Genomic DNA, 22,320 nt, shown 5'->3' with positions numbered 1-22,320 from the left:
CAGCAGACCATGCTGCTGCTGGAAAGGCAAGAAGATGGCTGACCCCCAGTAACAGGTAGGCTTGACATGCTTAGGTGTGTGTTTGTCTGACTGTTTGCTAGTGTGGAAGCTTGTGTGTGTGTGTGTCTGTCTGCTAGTGAGGAAGCGTGTGTGTGTGTGTGTATGGACTCAGCAGTGTGTGTATGGACTCAGCCGTGTGTGTATGGACTCAGCAGTCTGTATGTGTGTATGAACTCAGCAGTGTGTGTGTATGGACTCAGCAGTCTGTATGTGTGTATGGACTCAGCAGTGTGTGTATGGACTCAGCAGTCTGCATGTGTGTATGGACTCAGCACTGTGTGTGTATGGACCCAGCAGTCTGTATGTGTGTATGGACTCAGCAGTGTGTGTATGGACCCAGCAGTCTGTCTGTGTGTATGGACTCAGCAGTCTGTGTGTGTGTATGGACTGTATCAAGGGAAATGTGTTTGTTTTTTTAATAATCCTTGGTGGAAAATAATGAATTCTCCACCAGGGATTATATAAAAAAAAAAACACATTGTGTCGGGGGTGGGGCTTAACATGTGGCAGGGGCGGGGTCAAACTGCGGTGAGGACAGGGTTAAATGTGCCACCCTACTTTAGTCCCTGGCCCACCATGTGCCCCCCCCTAAAAATGAATCCTAGAGACGCCACTGATAATATAGCGTATGCATATATTTATTATGGTTTTTTTTATGGGACAAACACCTAAGATTTTGTTTTAAAAATACACGTGTTGTGTCGGCAATTGAGCGATGAAATTCTATTTTTAATTAAACCAGCACACCCTTAGCATGCAGTGCAGCGAGAATCTATGTGAAAATCTGCTAGAGGGAATGTTAGCATCCTTTATTTAGAAATGAATGCCAATTCTGAAATCCTCTGAGACTTGTGCAGCTGATTACTTACATACAAGGAAGCCTACAGGTCCCTTGCTGTGAAATTGCAATTAAAAACGCAGCCCAGCGCCACTTAATGTTGCGAGCAACAAAGCCCCAACCCACATTTCCTTCCTTGATCTCGTGCTGGGAACAATGACTATAATATGGCTGCTGGTACATATGCAGTACATTAAACAATAGGTGCTTGTACTTTACATTATTTATTTAAGCTAAACACTAACTAAAGCTTATTATATGTGCTATTATTTGTTGAACAGACTCAGTATTAAAAGCAAAAATATTGTTATTGTTTTCTGAAATAAATGACATAAGCAATATACTTTGCTATCTCCAAAGTCAAATTAACATGAACAATAATATATATATGTTTTATTAATATTTTATTTTTGTCTTTTATTGCTCTCTGGGACTGTGTTTAATACTATTAATTAAACAGCACCACCTAGAGTTTGTTGCAAATTAGAGTCTTAGAAAAGCAATCTCAAAGATTATCATGGGCTTAGGAACTCCAATCTAATATCTATTTTACATTAGTTAACAGTGTTATAAAAAACAACTTAAAAAAAATAAAAAATAAAAATAGCAGGATAATTACCCATTAAAATGGCATAATAGACAAGTGCAATAATTGTTTGCCTTGCCTGATTCCCGATTCTTTTTAGTCTCTTGTTTGGATATGGAGTATTGTTGTAATTATTATTATTGTTATTTAAAATGTTACTAATTTTCTCAGATATTATAGGAAAACGATCATAATTTGTCCATTGTGACTGAAAATAAAAGAGGGTATGTAATATAACATGGTGGTGCAGAATTTTGTAATCAATACATGTGAGGTACCCCTTTTCATTGACTCTCCTGGCTTATCTTTTTGCTTTGTGGAGGAAGGAATCTATATCTCAATTTGCGCAATAGCAATACTTATCTACTCGAATCATCCATGAATCCATAGCGGAATGCATGTTTGGGATGTCTGGTGGTTGGGCATGATGCCACATATTGTGACACACTAACTATTGATTACTGTTAGAATTATTGTGCTTTGGGGCTTTCAGACTCTTGGCTAGCACGCTCTGCCATACCAAATTATATTTCTTGGACCTTTCGCTCTGTATTGTTGTTGTTGTTGTTGTTGGTTAGATCTGTACTATTATATTGACTAATATGGGTTACCCTAGATTGCTTTAAACACATTTATATGGAAGAATTGCCATAGACCCTATTGTCAATCGACCCTACTAGTAGGGTTACTTATTTAAGTCAGAATAATTTCACATTTAAGGCCAAATTATCTGAACTGGAAGTACAGTTGACTTAAATTTTTCAAGTTTGGCTATTTTGACGTTAAATGTGGAATTCATTTTGAATTCACTTTAATTCTCGCTATATTAAATAACCCTGCTAATGACTCTTTTAGTCTCAGTTGCCTTGCCCTCTCAAATGCAATCGGAGTACCATGAAGATAAAGTCATACTACAAAAGCACTTGTTGCACTAGACGTGGGCATGTTTTGGTTTAGATGAATTTCGTCAATGCGATCATTTCAGGAAAATGTATTCAGACGAACAAAAAGGGAACAAGAATTAGCAGAGCATTGTACTGCAAAATATAAATCTTACGTGTACAAGTTTATTTTCAAGCCATATGATTCATAGATCAAGTGAGAAGAACTTACTAAGAGATGGAAAAAAAGGAGGAACGGTAAAATTATCCATGTTTCTACATGATATTTATTAAATATATCATATGAAAATATAAAAATATAGATTTTTACTCCTTCTCCTTTTTTCCCTCTGCTGGTCATTTCTCACTTGATTTTTGGATAAAGTCAACATTAAGTGACTGTCCTCTAGCCATAATTTTTATTTTTTTCCTTCATAAATCATCTTTTTTTTTTCTTTTTTAGCAGGAATGGATTTTGAAATGCAGACAAATGGCAATTAGTTTGGAGCTGAATGCACGAGTCTAAATATCACTACTTTGGTCCACACATTTTGATTTTGAATTCAGAAAATCATACTTGAGGCGAAAGACTGTAATAATTAAATATGGCGACTAAACACAAATATGTTTAGGGAGATGGTCAATGTCTGATGGTCAATGTCTTGTACTGACCTGAAATAACATTCACAGATTGATCAAAAACAATCTTGCATCCATTGTAACTCATCCCTAAAGGACAAATACTTTTGTTAACTCATGTTCCATATACACAAGTGTATTTGAGATTTAAAAAAAAATGTTATTTCTTCATACAAAGAATTACAAAAATAACAAGTAGCATGACAAAAGTCATTTTTTTTTATTATTATTTCCAGTCTGGGCTGTTAAAGGGATACTGTAGGCACCCAGACCACTTCAACGCATTGGAGTGGTCTGGGTGCAAACTCCCACCACCCTTAACGCTAGAGTGGTAAATATTGCAGTTTTTATAAACTGCAATAATTACCTCTCAGGGTTAACTCCTCCTCTAGTGGCTGTCTACCAGACAACCATCAGATGGACTTTTGGGAACTTAGATGACTTTTTACAGCGTCACCGGAATCCCCATAGGATTCCTAGCTTTCCTATGGGCAAATCCTAATGTGAACATGGCCATTAACGTGCATGAGCATTAGGTCTCCCCCACCGGCTGATGTTGATGGGGAGGAGCATGGGCAGAGCTGAGCCAGCGCCGAGAGACATCACACTGGATTCAGGAAAGTTACAGAAGGGGTTACTAACCCATTCTGCACCACGGGGGGAGGTAGTGTGGGGCTTAACAGAGTTTGTTTTCCTGGCACTAGAGTTTCCCTTTAAGCTTGTGAACTAACTAAATTAATTAATTTATTTTATATAATTCTGTCAATACATGAACTTTGAGTTTATTCACTTAGCTGAAAAGGGAAAAGCTAATTACAGACCAAACTCGCTAAATTGGAAAAACACATGAATTAGAGAATTTTTCCAGTTTTGTTATTTTTGGCCCAAAATGTATAGTTTTCCAGTTTAGTTACTTAATTCAACCTGATTATGCAGCTGTGTTAATTCCAGTTTAGAGAGGTTCCAAAACAGTCCTGGACGAGAGAATACAATTTTATTGAATCCATAAAAATACATATTTATAAACTGAGCTTATTGAATAAAGCAGATATATCTAATGTTTATAGAATTGAGATGATATATACGTCTTTGGGAATTGTAACATTCTGCCATACAAGCCTTGCAACATCAATGTCAACCAAGTGGATTGTCATTAGCACTTGCTGTGCATGGAGATCAAAGTAAAAGATGTTTAAAATAGAAGTGTAAGTTACCTTTCTCATGCATTATGTAAGGCATAAGCATTCTTTGATCCGTCCTAAGAAGTTAAAAAGTGTATGGTACAGCATCCTCCCTGCTGAGCAGTGAACATGCAAGAGAGCAATCGTCATTTCTTTCACTGTTCTTTTACCTTTCCGAGGTTTTCTTTTTTCACACTGTGAAAATACTTTTTCAGAGCCTTTATTCACAGATAAAGGGCCTCTTCAACCGGCCCTTTGCAGATTTCATTTCAGAGAATATCACATTGTCTGTATTAGAAAATGCTAAGGAGAATAATTCCTGCAGGAGTTTCAATCTATTTATGTCACGGGGCAATGACATCTCTTTCTGATGTAAAAAATAGTTAGATGTTCCTATATTATTAACTATTCTTGAGAGATTTGTTCCTAGGAGAAAATAATTTATATTCATACATATATGAATAGGTATTGATATATATATATATATATATATATATATATATATATATATTTATATATATATATACACATAGAAAATAAGTACAATATTGTGTTCCACTTTATATTACACTCACAGTATTTATGAGCGTTTAGTAGTTGCTATTGATTCAGATAGATAGATAGATCGATCGATCGAGCGTTGGATGGACGGACGGATAGATCATTGGATAGATGGATAGATAGACTGACTTTAGAGCAGGGCTGCTGCTCAGTTCCAGAAACACTTGGGGCTTGAGAGCAAGGGATAACACTATGAACCCTACCCGAAGTTAGAGCTGAGGATATTATATGATGTATCTCCCTTTTTTGAGTTATCTCTTCTCATCTCTACCCACAAATAGCATTCTGTTTATACTCAGTGAACGAATAGCTGGAAACAAACACATGCTGTACAGTCAGGTATTCAATGTGATCCACCACGCTACTCGGTACAGGGGTGAGCAGCAACGTTCTGTTCCCCAGCACCCCATTCTGACAGTCACTTGGAGGACACCACTACCTTCTTCTGGTAGTTGCCTGGTAGAGGACTATATTACTGAACTATATTTTTACAATAGGCATTTTTTTAGAAGCATCTACCTAATGTAAAATGTAAAATATTATAAAACCCCACTAATATCCTCTTGCCCCATCCACCAGCTGTATCGATCCTGGGCTAAAGAGCCACACATCTGGAGCTTTAGCCCCCAAAGCCTACCTTAGTAACGCTTATGTCTCAGACTGTCTGTTACAGAAATAGAATTAAAAATGTATCTGTGTGTTTGTTATAAACATGGCTATAACATTGTAAGAACCTTCAAGGCCACTATTCACTATAATACCTGCCACTAAATAGCGGCTAACAGCTCCTGTCGGTTTTTGTGGGAGCTACTAACTGCTATTTAGCTACGTGTTACTGGCTGGTTTCAAACCCTGTCACTAATTAACAGCGGTAGATAACAACCTTAACACCAGATTTTAAATCCGTACTCATCCCATTGAAACAAAAATAACTGTCCAACCTTGCCTTGAGTTTTACTGACCAGATGCAACTTACCTTTGACTATTGGTAATGCGGGATGATGCGTGCATGGTAAGGTGGGTCTCTCTGTACTTTACCAGTATTTCACTAATGTGTAGTAAGCTACTGGCTGTTAATGGTTTATTTCAGCTATGTACTGACAAGATTGTATCAAGCCCACAATGTCTACAAACTGCCATATCATATGTAGACATATGATGCAGAAACAAAATAAAGTCTAAAATATAAAGCAACTCCTAAATGAAAGATCGGTAATTTATATTAAAGTAGTGTTTGCATAGTATTTCAAAATAGAATTTATTCCAGTATTCAGAAATCACAATAAGGAGTAGGTGTTACCAGGAATTGGACAATGTGTTATCAAGCCTCCAAATGAGTTGTATGTCCACTATAGGAGACGCAATTTATTTTACACTCATTTTAATAGCTGGAACATAAATATTTAAATAGAATTGACTGGCACTCTGCTGACTAGGCATAGGGTATGGATTTAGGAACAGGTGATTGTAAGCTGTTGTTAATGTATGAAATGCTGGAGGAAACGACTAAGAAACAGTAGAGGTAATCTAAAAATCTCTGTGACTGGCATCTGATCAAGCTAAAAAAAAAAAAAAAAAGAAGGATTCTGGTTTGAAATATTGAAACCTGTCATCCGCAGCAATACTAATAGATTTTAACTATCATTACATATTGATCATGGGGGGAAGAAATAAGCCAATGGTCAATGAGATCTCTATATTTTTCATGAATTGAAATTAAAATAGCAAAAAAAAAAAAATATATATATATATATATATATATATAATGGTAATAATAATAATAATAATAATAATAATAATAATAATAACAATATAAAGATCATATACCTGTAAAGTTGAACCATGCTTTCTTGGAAATAATGTAATTTCAACCTTGTGTTTTATTATGATGTATCCTGGACCCTGAGATGCCACTATATTCCTTTAATACATGTGTCATTGTCATGAATCCTCTACATTTTGTAATTGTTTTAAGCAGCATCCATACAAATACATATCCTATATAGATAACCCTAAAAAGTATAAAGTTGAGGAAAACCTCCTGAAAAACTTTAAGAAATAAGTTTTCGGCCACTATCGGATTATCTCCCATTTTATCAGGGTGCTTTGACAGAGTTATGGACTTGACAAAATATGGAAGTATGGTGTGAATAAATCCCGGTACATTTTTACTTGAGACGGAAAGTTTAAGATTTTAGTATTGTAATAATCTGAAATATACATTGTTGTGTGTGTGCGCTCTTTCCTTCTAATATAAAATGTATAATGCCTGTCAAGCTGAACAGACGTGCTGTGCGAGGCTCTGGCATATTAATACAGTAGGTTTTCTAGCCTTTTAAGATTATTTTAAGAGTCCGGTGGCAGTTTGTCTAATCCTCAACCCAAGTGGAGTGGTGGCTGACAGAGCCTTTTTAGACTCTCATGTCCCAATAACCAGAACGTTATTACTATCTTTTATTCTTTGATTTATTATCCTATCCATCCTCTATCTTCATAAGGGTAATTGCAACACCTTCTAGGTGATCTTTTAGGGATTTTTTTCTTGATTATATACTTAGGGTTAGGCCCCTACTAGTTGGTAAATTCCCGATTATGAGACCTTATTTTTTATTTTTGATTTACAGAGTCCCCCGAACCATACACTGATGCCTAGTGCGCACATTGAAAGGGAGAGGTGGCGGATCTCCATGCCTAAAGCAATATGAGCCACTAAGTCAACACACTAGTGCCCTGTCTCCTCCCCCTATTGGACCAATTGATGGGCTATCCCCACTGGAGGGATTTGATGCTAATCAGTTTGAGATAATCGACCTTACAAGCTCTGGTGCATTTTCACAGCCTGTACCTAAGATGGCTGTCACACAGGCCTCTAAAAAAATATGCAAATGGATAAGTCTGCATACCATCAAAGTAGTGGGAGCATTTTACGATCTCTGCTCTCAATTTGGAATAGGATACAACAGCGCAAAAAAGCTGTAACTAGGCTGCACCAGCAGAAGGTGGAGAGCTCTCAACTTCAAACCTCCATTTTGGTTCCTGCAGCCACTTACCTAGGCTGTGATCTTCAGGTGGGGGACGGAGGGGTAGGTAAAAGTTCACATCACAGCCCAAAACCCAAGAGATTTCTTCATCAGCGAGAATCCTGGTGGGATTCTCCTTGGGCTCCAATCTTGGTGCAAAGATATGCCTGATTCGCTCAAGAAGTGACCTGGGACTAATGGAATGTACTGTAGTTGGACTTGCCTCTGTGTTGGTACAAGGCCATTTTTAATTCAAAATGAATGAGGTTGGAGTGGGTTGAAGGGCTGTCATCTAGGGCTAGTAGCCAGTATATTTTAACTTCTGCTCAGTATCTCTGACAGGTTACCCCAGTGGTTTCACGCTCTCTTGTTATTTTACCTTTTCATTTTCATTACTTCTATTTCATATGCCAGAGTAGCTCAGCTATCAGCAGTTATTACATTTACATTTGTTTATGGCCTATTAAACAGGATGCTTAACTTGTCTACATAATACTTTTGCAACATTTTTATTAAGTCCGAGTAATCCATTTTCCCTATAACATGTCTAGCGTTGACTACTCCTTATTGTGTTCAGCCTATTAATATTCTGAAAATGTGAAGCTACTTTATTCTCATAACTGATTTATCTCATTGCTCATCACCTTTATGTTTTCTATTTGTTTATGTATATACCTTTGCAACCTGTAACTGCATAACCAATAAACAAAAAAAATCTGTATATATAGAAATGATAAAATGATTAAAATAATGTTTCTCAAAACTCATAGGTCACATCCATATCTATAAATATCTACAGGTAAACGTCATACAAAGTGTTTTATATTCATATGCAAGACTCGAGTGATTGCGAAGAGAAACTATCAAGCGATGAATCTAACCAATAATTGTTCTTTTATTTCTTCCTTTGCACAACACAAGAGATACGCAGACAATCACAGTAAAAGCCAACATAGAAAAATTGAAGAACCGGCTTAAGCACTGATGACTGCTTACATTGTTTCTATTCGTTTTACATATATCTGATGGTATCATAACTGATCAGCAAAGAGATGCCACAATGGTAATAAGCATTACATTCATAATATTATTTAGGCAAGGGATAAAGTATTCTTTGTCATTATTATATAACATCACAACAATACATGTTTTACTTTTAAAGCCTTTTCAATTACGGCTATATTTTCTCAGTCATCTTCTTTTCCTTGAATTTATAATAACGCTTGAATCTCATTGTGTGTTTCTTTCAAAATGACATGACTAGTGGTGTTGGCCTCTTACTCCGGTGACATTTCCCATTGTGAAGCACTGCAGGCAAGGAGATTAGAAGATTATTCTCTCGTTGAGAGTCAAATAGTCCATAACACAACAGATTATAAAAGTATTGCTGAAGCAATTGACATTTCTAACTTGAATTGCCTAAGGGTTAGGATAATCTCATTGCTTCTCTGAGTCACATAAATAGTCTTTCCCGACTGAAATTACCAATTTTGCATTGATGCGTCCTTTCCATGCTCTTAGCTACCATGCACAAAGTGGTTTGTTGACTAAACAGGGAGATGTTTTGCCTTAAAAAGCATTCTTTACAAAGGGTGGGCCAAAACAAATATCTAAACTAATTTTGTTTGCATGTTTCAGTTGCAGAGCATTGTCACCGATTTCCAAATGTATTATTGTATTCATATAAATTATATGCGTTTTAAATTCAGATTATGTGCAATATAATAAAGACTCGTCCTGTTACATTTCTGCCCTAATCTTTTTGATACGGCTTTTGTTCGCAGCATAACACTGCCACGGCTCTCCCTTCTTTATTGTGTCCTTCCCTTCCCATTAAATCTAATTTCACAGAGATGATTTACATCTCCTGTATCCGCTGTCATATGTAAACTATTTCATTCTGGGTCTCTTGTATGATTTAAAAACTGCTTCAGCAACCTCATTTTCATACTACGCATCTCTTTGCCTTTTTACTTCATTATTCTTCCCTCCCTATTTAATCACGTGGCATATTTACTGTGAAGTAACCTGATAACCCCAAGAACTCTTTATTCTTCAGCTGGTGGAAGTAAAACTGTATTTAAAGGGTGACTATAACCCTTTTGAAATGGGGCATCTTTCTGATGTAAAATGCTCTATTGGGCACAGTGGAGAAGGTGCCCTATGTCAACTCGCTGTAAAACATGAAAATAAAAGGTTTTACTTTAAATCTAACAGTGGGTGAAGCTCCCAGCACTGCTTCTCGGTGCTCCCTTCGGATGTCACTGGGGCAGCGTGCGTTTCAATCTCATACCCCTTCTTGAGGAGCCTGTGATTGGACCAATTTACCAGCTCAGAGCACATGTGCATGCTCTGGGCTGTTGAGGGGAGGGTGAGAGAGGAAGGGAGGTTTTGTTACAAAAACCTCCAATGTTCATGGAGTGATCTTCTCCTTGAAGGCACTCTGCCTGCAAGTGGAATATTTTAATAAATCTATGCTATCAACAGACGTTAAATATGCACAGAATTGAAATTAGGCAGTCCGGAGCCGAGTGCAACTTTCACTTGGCACACAATTACCAATATGTCTTCATGTGCAGTGTTTCAATCAGAAAAACTACACATACTGACTCCTCCCACCATGAACACTTCAAATTACCAAAGTGGTCATGGTGGTTTGAGTAACCCTTTAATGTAGATTCTCTTCATTCTGGGGAATTTTATGCCCAGTATATAAATTACCTATTCTTGCCCTTAATTGTTAGATTTGACATATTCAGTCACTGATCTATTTATCTTAATTCACTAATTGACATCAGTGGGAACACATGTTTTCTACTAATTATGTGAATATGTGTTAGTTTTGTGTTGAAATTTATGTTATTATTGTGTAACTATAGGAGATATTTAACTTATGAGCTTCTCATATCTGGTGAGTAAGTTAGCCAAATCATTAAAAAATAACCATTTTTTTTTCAATATACAAAGGTTTGTGTTCCTAGATTTGAATCTTAAGCTGACGCTCTCTCCAGAGGTCGTCCTACTCCATCTAAATTGGCCAGTAATGGCGCATGATTTGAAAATTATCCTTATTCACCTTTTCTTAGCAGCTAAAATTGTGATTGCGAGAGGATGGAAAATTGACAGGGACGTTCCTTGGGATCAAGTTAGAGCCCAGCTTAGGTTTCAAATAAAAATGGGATTATTGCTGAGCAAACAAAAACTAAGTAGAAAAACAACTGTTTGGATGAAATGTTGGGAGTTGATCAACAAACAGAGTTCTTAATAAATATTTGGTTTATTAAAATTAATTTCTATATAAACTAAAAGTGAAACCGTGTTTGATTGTCTATACTTTGGACAATATAAGTTATAAGATATACACTCTCACCCGATATGTTTGCTCCCCTCTCTTTTGCTGCATTGTCTTGTCTATGTAGATTTGTAAGTCAAAGTATTGTTTGTTTTTGGTCAAATTTGTATGTAATTATTGTAATGTATTGTCTTTTTTGTATGGAAAAAAAAAGAGAAAAGAAAGGGTAAACCTTTACAATAAAGATTATTAAAGAAAAAAAAATAACCATTTTTATAAATATTGATAATTTAGCGCAATCATCTCAACCAATCATAAAAGGCATTGATAACAAAACAACGTATCACTCGAGTATCTATAGCATATATAAATATAGGTATGTTCATTAATAGAATTAGTAAATACTAACATGTATTAGAAATGAACATCTAAAACATTTTGAAATGTCAATACAATATGTCATTAGCACATTCAGATGTTTATCATTTTACTATATAATTTGTCTAAGTAAAAGCATCATATACAGATTAAATATACAATATTTACAATAGGTTGCAACTGCCCTTTTCAAATACCAATTTTATTGATACCATAACAGTTATTGCTTGAATGATCAACATGAATTCAGAAGAATTGGAAAAATATACTTTTTGTTAACAGCATTCTGATTTATATACAACAAATATATATATATATTTGCCTGTTCTGTTTTATGTTCTTGATTTTTTTTTGCTAATTCTGCTTTTGTACACAGCTAATATATCCCGTAAGTATTCAGTCAATCATCAAACATACAATCAAGAAAACATTTACCTACAAAAAAAAGTCCTCATAATCAGGAATCCTGAATTTCATGATAAAATTATATGGAATGCTTTTATTTTTTTTAATAAAAATAATATCTCAATTGAAACGAAAATATGAGTATGTTGTGAAAATGTATGTATAAAAATATTTAATTGTTTTTTCTTTCTTAATAAAGATTGCTAAAATAAATATGTTTATGATTCACCAACAAATATATAATACAAGTTCCTATACAAACAATGTACATATATATATATATTATATTATATTCCCCTTTAAAAGGTGACGATACTGGATGCAGTACATATGAACGCCGATCTAATTTATAAATGATTCAGGTCGGAATCGGTCTCATTTATTTGAGATATTGATATTTATCTGCAAACTCTGCTCCAGAATTTTGTTTGAATATATTCTATAATATTCTATATTTTATTGGCAAAGCCTGTAGTCTCTATACGTCTAAAGTGTCATGGCATGGATACAATCTTAGAAGGTGAACATTAAAGAATTTGTGGATGTTGAGCACACCTTTCTTTTTAACATAAAAAAAACACATTATAAATAATGTAAAGAATTAATTATTAATATTCTGTGGAATTGACATTGTGATCATTGTCCACTTTCATAACCGGGTTAGTATACAATAGGTAACAATTAATTTGACAGTATTAAACATGATAAATGTAATACTTCCCATTGGTTCAAATTGTATTAAAAGCTTCAAGGAACACTTATAGCATTAGGAATGCAAACCTATATTCCTAAAGCTATAGTGCCTCTGTCACTACTTAGATTCAGCCACATCATTTGCCTTAAAAATTATTTTTTAAAACATTTCCAGCATTGAGACTCCAACCACCTGCAACCTCTATGAAGAGGTGTTGCTTCCACCATCGCTGGTCCACTCTAATGTTCCTCATGGAGGAGCATTGGGGACCTGAAGCACGTGCACGGTGAAAGCATTACATTCATTGCTCTCCTATGAGCTGCAATGTTATATGACCACGTTTTGCTCAGTCGTTGCAGCGAAAGCGCCTCTTGTGGCAGGGTTAACATGACAAGACCAGTGCACTCAGACGTCTTCATTGAGATGAGGTGGATTGGGGGACTTTAGAGGTGCTTTAAGTTCACAGAGTCTCCTGGATTTGGTGATATTAACAGAACTATTACGGTATTCCTATTCATAAGTTTTATCACACAGAAGAGTTCTTTTTTTGATGCTTCACTTTGTTTATATGTATAATAAGTAAGTGTTGTATTCAATAAGTAGCTTTGGCCCTTCACATTCTGATATGGAATGATATTTAATCTTTCGAGTTGTTAGTAATATACAAATTCAGTGCAGCATAATGTGTTGATAAATAGTGTAATGTGTTTGCTTACATGATCTATTTGCATTAAATTTTGAAGTTTTGCTTTATCAGTTTGAGGAGATAGAACAAGGTACTTGACAGGCAAAATAATGCAAGGAGACATCAGCGGTTTCTGTTTTCTGTAATGACAACAAGGTCAGGGATGCAAATGAATCCTGAATTTTAACATGCCAGAAATAAAAGCAATATATTGCAGTCTAGCTTTCCAATGGTCTATACACACACTTAAAGGGACATTCGGAGCACCATAGCTACATCAGCATGTTGTTGTGCTTATGGTGCTAGTATGTCATTCGCTGTTGCCTATTTTTGTGTAAAACCTTTTTTTAATGGTTTGACAAAAAACAGTGGTACCCTAGGCATGTAGAAACCACCTTTGGATTATCATAATACTTATATGGAATTGACACTTCCAAGTCAGCATTATCAATTCCATCCATATTTGGGCAACAGTGATAGACTTATCGTGTCAGCTTATAAGGTGTTTAATTAGTATGGTGGATAAAGTAAGTCATACTGGGTAGAATGCCTAATATAAATCTAAAAATGGCTAGAATGTTCAGGGCTCAATTGTTGAAAAGTGAATAGAAAGTACAACCTTTACTACAGAGATAGAATTGGCATATCTTATACAATAAGTAGGAAAAACAGGCAGAATATTTGAAATCCAATGAATGGAAAGGAAAAGAAAAGCACAGGCTTATAGCTTGAATTTGCAAAATAATGTACACCGAACAAGGTCAAGTACATCTTCAAACTGTATCTATACAATGATTTGGCGAATATCAATAACAGATCCATCTCATTGTGTTTCAAAACGCAAGAGAATTACAAAGTAAAATGATAAAAATATATTATATGTATATAATTACTATATGCAATATATAATATCTTTACGTATACGTCTGCCCCATTTCAGATACTGAACTTTTTGTTTCTGCAGGGTTAATTCATCTGCCAAAGAACCAAATAAAACAAGCTATTTGAAGTAGCTGAGTCCTGCCACCAGAAAAAACTTTTCCAGGAATAATTCAGAGTCCAGAACAGCTATGTGCGCTGCGCGTCCAATCAGCGTATTCGCTGTGTTCGGGAGTGCGTGAAAAACATTGTGTCGTATCAAGGTGCAGTCCTTAGAATCTATCACGGGTTGTAGGAGATTATTTATCATTTCTGTGTAAACTGGACCTGAAATGAAAAGAATTACATATCACACTATTTTGTTTATAGTTGTATCTCATCTGATGAGTCAATAAATTTATAATAAATAAGAATTCTTAAATAAAAAGTAGATTTTGCCAGCTTCAATTAAAACATGTGGTGTTATAGGGTATCAATCAATTTTGATATCTGCAGAGTGCAAAATAAAAACCCTACTTTAAGTATTTTTCTTTTCTTTAGTGTATCACGTTCTCTAATGCTCAATTAAGTAGCCACAGCACAAACACTTAATATTATTTTAATAATTAATAATCATTATTAAACAAAGTAAGCATGTTTATATGTAGCATACTGAATAATTTATATTGTATTACAGCAGCTAGTTAATATATATATTATTAGCCATAGAATTCCAAACTCCAACTCAAGTAGATGGTCCTTTATAATAATAAAAAAAAAGGGATAGCACAATATAATACATTTTAAAACATCTGGCTTTTATAAACTGCCTCTCCAAGAAATAAAAATCAAATAAAACTTTTCACTTGTAACAAATAATATATTTTTAACTAATATACAACTACACATGGCCTATAAATTAATTTAATAAACACGTACCTTACTCTATTGATATATATATAACGTGTTATGGTTGATTATGTATTTCCTACCTGCTCTATGTTAAATTTTGTATATCTTGTGTATTGTTTTTTGTATTTTATTGTACCCTATAGTATCAATGCCAAGTTTTGTGGACCCAGGACATACTTGAAAATGAGAGAAATCTCAATGTATCTTTCCTGGTAAAATATTGTATAAATAAATAATATATATATATATATATATATATATATATATATATATATTTGTGTTAGGTGCTTATGATAGTACAGTGTGAAATACCATAGATAAATGTAGGATAATAAAATAGCAAGTCGGTTGTGGTGTGCCAGAACCGACGATGAGGTAGGCCTGAGAAAGAAGAGGGCAACATTGAAGTAAACAAATTTATTTACAGACAACCAATAAATATACATTTTATCAACCAGACATGTTTTTGAAAGCATCCCTTAATTCTTGTACTGGGTTTGGTATGTACCGTGAGGAAGCGGATGGCTTCCAGCGCCCCAGTGTTTTGATAACATGAGTTGGGATGTTTACACTGGAGGCTGTGGACGCGGCTCCTATACGAAAGGAGTGCCCTGAGTAGTTGGCTGCGTTGAGGCCCAGTTGTGTGAGCAAAGACCTGACATAGGTCATGAAGGTTGTAGTGGTGAGTACTGAACCTTGCAGCTGTAGTAATGGTTGTGAGGGTAGTAAGTTATAATGCTGTATGTAGGCATCAAGAACCCTGACTGGACACCATCTGTTGTGCGTGGGATAGTACTGAATGTTTACGGGTATGTGCTGACTGGTTTTGGAGTGAGGTAAAGTCAGGATGTAATGATCCATATGTTTTGTCAAGTGGGAATAGAGGAGGAAAGGAGTAGTTTGGGTCGTGGAGGTTGTAGTGAATTCTCTCGGTCTTAGAAATCCATAGAAAACTATGTATATTGCTGTTTTGATGATGGAGTTTGTATTGGTGTCAAACGGTTTTAAGTCAAGCAGGTTAAATAATGCTTTAAAGATATGGTTATCTATGGGTAGCCTCTGGGCTGTATGTGTGGGTTCTGATTTCTGAATACCTCTGAGTATGGTCTTAATTTGGTGAGAGGCCATGAAACTGTTGTTATTTGGGTGTAAGATTAGCATGTGGTGTTGAATGCCAGTGAGATAGAGTCTAATGGTGTTATATGACATTTTAAGTTTAAGGTGGCAAACGGAAGCAAACCCCAAAAAAGATGTCATAACAAATGGTTGCATGATGTTATGTTCCAGAAGGAATCTTTTGAATAGTGTGAAAGCTTTGTTGTATGTTTTGTGTGTATTGTTTGAAAGTGCCAATTGGGACAATGTCCTGCTATGCTGCATGATGGTTTCTAGTCCAGTATGAGTTGTTGAAATGTTGGAGTGGTGGTGGCTGTGGGCGCAGCTGACGGGAGTGCTTGATGAAACGCCTGAAATTTAAAGCGAGACAAATTGTCAGCAGCTGTGTTACATACACCTGGAACATGGAAACAACATAGGAAAAAATTATGACAAGCTGCCAACCAAGTGAGTCTCCTCAGAAATCTCATGATCGTAAGGGATTTGGAACGACCTTTGTTGATGATGTGACAGGTTGCCTGGTTATCTGAGTAGCAACGAACTGGCATGTTTGCCCATAAATGACCCCATGCTACGGCAGCCGCCACAATGGGATAGATCTCAAAAAGAGCTGAGGTAGTGGAAAAACCTTCCAAATCCTGAACTGCTGAAAGCCAGCTGCCCCAAAGCCATTCGTTCCCAAAAATTGCTGCAAAACCAGTGGTAGATGCCGCATCTGACCAAATGGTGGGAGATGAGTCAGTCAATTGAGGGAGGAACATACTTTTACCATTCCAAGTGGATAAAAATCTCTTCTACATGTTTAGATCTGCTGTAGCTTGGGTATCTAAGGACAACCTGTGCGTGTCATGTAGGAAAAGTGGAAAAAGATGCAATAGTCATGATATAAAGGAGCGGCCTTGAGGTATGATGCGCATAGCAAAATTTAGTGATCCCAGCAGAGACTGTAGCTCTTTGCGGTTGCAAGTATCGAGCTGAAGGTAGCTGTTTATGTAAGTGAGAATATTCACTATCTTATCGTGTGGTAGGCTCGCTTGCATTGTGGCAGAGTCTAATTGGATACCCAGAAAAGTGATAACCGTGTCTGGCCCCTCTGTTTTCTTAGGGGAGATAGGTACACCTAGTTGCTCAAATAGCTTAGTGGTAGCTTTGAGACTAGTAGGAGGGGAAGTGTTCTCCTCGACCAGTAGGAAATCGTCCAGGTAATGTAATACCGTAGGGCATCTGGCTATGTTCAATAGTAATCAGCATAATGCTTCGGCAAATGTGTCAAAAATAGCTGGGCTACTTTTGGACCCAAAGGTTAACCGGGAGAAAAAAATAGTAGTTCCCGGACCACTTGATGCCATGCAGGTGCCACAGTGTGGGGTGGATTGGTAGTAATTTAAAGGCGTTGGTAATGTCGGTCTTACTGAGCCAGGCTCCAACCCCTGCTTGTATGATAGCGGTAATGGCGTGATCTATGGTGGTGTATTGCAGGGAGAATTCCTCAGAGGGGATGATGGAATTAAGACTGGGGTTGGCCGATGAGTGGGGTGCTGATAAGTCAATGATGAGTCTCTGTTTTTGGGAAGATTTCCCTGTGACAATACCAATGGAGTTAGTGCGCCATTCTGTGAATGGGGGAGTTTTGAAAGGCCCCAATACGAAGCCTTCAGCCACTTCTTGAGCTATGAGGGTGTCAACCACTGTGGGGTTGTGTTGGGCGGATTGTAGATTAGGGCATTCCAGAGTTCCGACTGGTAAGTGTAGGATACCTGTATGGAAGCCTTCTGTTAAACCAGAGATAAGAAAGTCTATTAGGTGTCTAGATGGGTGCTGAGACATACATGCAGTGGATACTGGCATATTAATGGACGTTAGATAAGGCTTGGAATACATTTTATTTGGACACATGGTCTTTGCATGTGCCCTAAAACATTTTGAACAGACATGCAAAAGTCTTCATCCACTGTAATTACAAGACCCAACATTAAAATTATTACATATCTGGGACTTGCCCAGAAACTTGATTGGGCGTCCCAGTTTGTCTTGTGACAACTTCTCTGGAACCCCAGAGGAACTAGCCCCTTGTGTGGAGGCATGTTCGTCCGCCGTGTTGGGACAAAAGTTTGTAGTATGGGCTGTGAAGGAGCAGTATGCACAAGCCGGTGTTCTAAGACCTGCAAAGTGTCTGCAAAAAATGACGGTATCAATCCTTCCCCAGTTGGATCGTGTTCCATACTGGGAGAAGGTTCCAGACACTTTTGCAGAAAAATACCTATGGTAGTCAAAGAAGGCTGAACCACCATATTTGTTGCCCAGGTCTACCAGCTTGTGCATAAAGAGATCAAACTTCTCTCTTCTGTTGGGATAGACCGCACAGATGACATCCCTGTAAATACCAAAAGCTAGTACAACTTCAGGGATAGTTTGTCAGGGGTCCGCGGGCGGCTATGAGGGGAGGCTGCACGCAACTTGCAGCACTCACCCTCAGTCCATCGCCGCCCGCAGTCTCTCCTCCTCCTACCTGTCGGCAAGCGGCGTCTCCTCTCCGCCGCTCGCATCCTCCACGCCTCCCAGCGGCAGCATGTATAACGCTGCACGCTGGAAGGTCGTTAATTTATGCAAACGCCGGGGTCACATGAGTGACCCGGCATTAAAGCAACAGTACCACAATCACAGTGGGAGGCTTAGATATCTCCCACGTGTGATTGTTAATTCTGATTGGAAGTTATCCAATCAGAATTAAACCTAGGGTATTTATACTTACCTTTCCTGTCTCTCAGTGTCCTGTGCTCTTGTGATACCTGTACTGCAGTTTTCTCGTGTTGCTCTCTGGTTACCGATTGTTTTGCTCGTTATTCCGATTATCCTGTCTTCTCCTCTCCTTTGACCTCGGCTTGTTTCTCGTTCTCCTGTTTTCTGGCTCCCTTTACTTGACTTGTCTCCTCACCATTCTTAGTGTGCTTAGCCCGGCCACTCTAAGGACCGGTATAGCACCCGTCCTCTCTGTGACCTGTCAGCCTGTTTGGTTCTTAGAATCGTGACATAGTCAGTTTCCTGTTTAGGCGGGCATCCCTAGACCTGACAACAACAGATACATCATCATAAGCATACATTTTATTCTCAACAATATCCTGGGAGGCAATCAACAGGGAAGCCAGGTTGACGTCTTTACCTTCCAGGATATCCCTTTTTGTATGTTCAGGTATCATATGAGCCGGGCTAACTTCCTGGTCATCCAGGGTGATGGCTGGAGCAACTAATGGCAAGTCAGCTGGTGCTTGTGAAGCAGCAGTGGGTGGCCCTGCTAGAGTAAGGGCCGTGGTGACCGACTCAAGTTTCTCCAGCCTGGAGTTGACCTTGCTCATGGACACCATGAGTGAGGATAACATGGCATGTATATCTCCTGGGTTGGACTGGCTAGGTCCTTCCCCTGCATCCATGTTATTTGTAGATGTGCGTAGCAGTTTGAAAAGTTCTGCTTTCCTTGCTGTAGCGGGGTAGGGGATTTGTCGTCTCCTCAATTCCGTGGTTATACGTGGGATCGTCCAGGATCTGATCGATGCTGGACTGGCTAGCTCTCCTCCTTGTGTGGGAGTGACAGCTCTAATCGGGTTGCTAGGCAGGGAGAAATCATCTACCCCTTCCTGAGACATACTATAAACAAAACAATTAATTAGTATAGGAAACCACCAAACCACCAATTAATTAGTATAGGAAACCACCAAACTTTAAGGGCAGGCTTGCTAGGCCGGATGACGAAAACATTATACTTGTTTGGTGACAGATGAGGCCCTGCTAATTGCCAAGCAGCTTGAGAGGCTCTGTCTATGCATTGGCGCGAGGGGTTATTGAGGCCACTTGTCGTAGTGGCAGGAGTTTTAGGCCTCTCGGTGACTGTAAGACAGAAAACAGGGGAAGGGAGTGGCAGGTGAGGCCCTCTCTATGCAACATGCGAGGTGGCTATCTAACGTGTGGCCCGATGGGTGTTTGCCTCTGAAACTTTGAGGCGGGGTGTTGGCCTTGCGGGACCACTAACTGATGGCGATTGCCAAGAAGGGGTAAATACCTATTGGGATGCCTATGACCTTATTGCCAGCACTCTAACCTAGGGGGATGATATGAAATGTATGGTAGAAATACCATATGAGCAGGTGTACGTACCTGGTAGTATGACAAATTCACAGGAAAAACCCGTGTGGAGCAAATATATATAAGCTTGACAGCCTGAAATGGGTAAAAGAAGTAGTATGATGAGTGTGGATTGTTGGAAAGAAAACAGACTTATAGCCTGTAGCAGCAATGTTTTAAGGTTTGCTTGCGTATGATTGCAAAAAAAATGTTGATACTATGCAATAGATATGTGTTATTTAGAAATGTTGGCATGGCTTTGACTCATGTTTGGCATGAGTGAGGGGAACATAAAATGTAAGTTATATATATATATATGTATATTACTGTGCAGGAAACGTATGATTGGTTGGATCAGTACGTATGATTCAACCCGAGTATGCATGAAAAGGAATGAAATCCTTATGTGTCATGATTAACAACAAAGAAATGAGGCCTGTAACGTAGGCTGATTTAATTGTAATGAAATGGATAATTTATAAAAAAAAAAAAAAAAAACTCTAGTAAGCGTGGGAGTCCAATGGTCTATACAGAAATGTTAGCTGGTTTCATACCCTTGATGTAATAAGTGATACCTTAAAAATAGCATGAAAATGGTCTGTCTATTTAACCAAGCAACTTTTTAACCAAATGTAAATACATGAAATTATGAAATGTAACTCACGAAAAAGATCTATGTGAACACATAGCAGAATAACCAAATCTTAGTATGAAGGGAAACAGAAGTTAGCATGAATAGCTTAACCGTATGCATTTTGATGCGAACAGCAATACGCATAGAATATACTATGAATAAGTGCCGACCAGAAAACACAAACCGAAATGACAATCGTTTAAATGAAGCAAGGGGAAAACAGTTTGTGCCAATTGATCGCTTCTCTAATACGCATAATTTAGCCAAACAATTTGTAAGAAATGAAACCGCGAAAAAGGCTTTGAAATGCGACTGTGACGAGAAAACCGTAAAGCGAGGACCCGTGCTGTACTGTGCGCCATGGGAACCGATCCTGGCGTGACAGGTAGGTCTGACTTACGGTTTAGGAGTCCCTGGGACGCGATCTACGACGAAGACCCGGGTAAGAAGCTGGACGGACGGAAAAGGCCTGCAACAGGATTCCTGGACACACCTTGCTGCAGAAAAACTTGTGGGTAAGAAAACCAAGATGGCGTCTGAGAGAACCCGGAAGTGGATCCTCATTCAACTCTGACCTCGAATGGTAATGAGCAAGGTGAGGGGAGTGCCTTAAGTAGGCTAGAGGTAGCAAACCAGCCCCTCCCACAAATCCAGGCAAATTGCCATAATACATATATATATATATTTTTTTTAATTGTATTTTTTTTTAAAAATAAAAAGTTGTGCATTTAGGACTTGTATAAAATCCTATTAGGTATAATATTTGACAATAATTATTCTGAATTAATGATCTTCCATATATACAATGTTGCAGAATGTGAATTGCATCTTTCAAAAAACCTGGTCACTCACCCTGTTTATGTAACAACTCTATTATGTCCAGTTAAGCAGACCTAATGAGCATTTGTGAATTTGCAGACTCCTTTAATGGATGTTATAATTAGTGTTACCATATCCACAATGTTTTTATTGCAAAACAACTTTGTAATCAGGTCTGCTGATTTTATAGCAGAATCTTTTATGTCCAGAAAATGAGATACAATTTACATGTAACAGAGGCTTTATATTTGCTTACTTTGTTCTTCTACATGACCAGCGATAGTGAGAAGTGAACTGGTGGAAACCCATAAACATATACTTTATGGATGTGTTTTATAGCTGCACTTATTCAGCCTCTCACTTGAATAGGTTAGTAGAAGAAACAGACCAGATGAAAATTAAAGGGACATTAGAGTCTCCAAAAACAACTTTAGTTCGATGAAGCAGTTTGTGTATAGATCATGCCTCTGCAGTCTCACTGCTCAATTATCTGCCATTTAGGAGTTAAATCCCTTTTGTTAATATTTAGTGGCACCTCCCCTGGCTGTGACTGACACAGCCTGCATGAAAACAAAATGGTTTCATTTTCTATCAGATGTAACGTACTATAACCCCTTAGTGACCAGACCACTTTTCAATGTTCTT

The 22,320-nt window shown here is 37.6% G+C and overlaps 1 protein-coding gene across 2 annotated transcripts in view; it reads right to left on the bottom strand.

Annotated features, from left to right (window-relative positions):
• Positions 1-12,912: 12,912 nt before the first annotated feature.
• Positions 12,913-22,320, bottom strand: part of FAM135B (family with sequence similarity 135 member B) — a 193,293-nt gene continuing 183,885 nt past the window's right edge. For both annotated transcript variants that reach the window (XM_063451034.1, XM_063451035.1), the window contains one exon: positions 12,913-14,426. In XM_063451034.1, the coding sequence (XP_063307104.1) occupies positions 14,221-14,426 (206 nt within the window). In that variant the 3' untranslated portion in view covers positions 12,913-14,220. The remainder of the gene's footprint in view (positions 14,427-22,320) is intronic.

Source organism: Pelobates fuscus, chromosome 4, assembly GCF_036172605.1.
Source record: "Pelobates fuscus isolate aPelFus1 chromosome 4, aPelFus1.pri, whole genome shotgun sequence".
Lineage (NCBI taxonomy): Eukaryota > Metazoa > Chordata > Amphibia > Anura > Pelobatidae > Pelobates > Pelobates fuscus.
The sequence above is the reverse complement of the archived record's forward strand: the minus strand, read 5'-3'. Positions and strand labels throughout refer to the sequence as shown.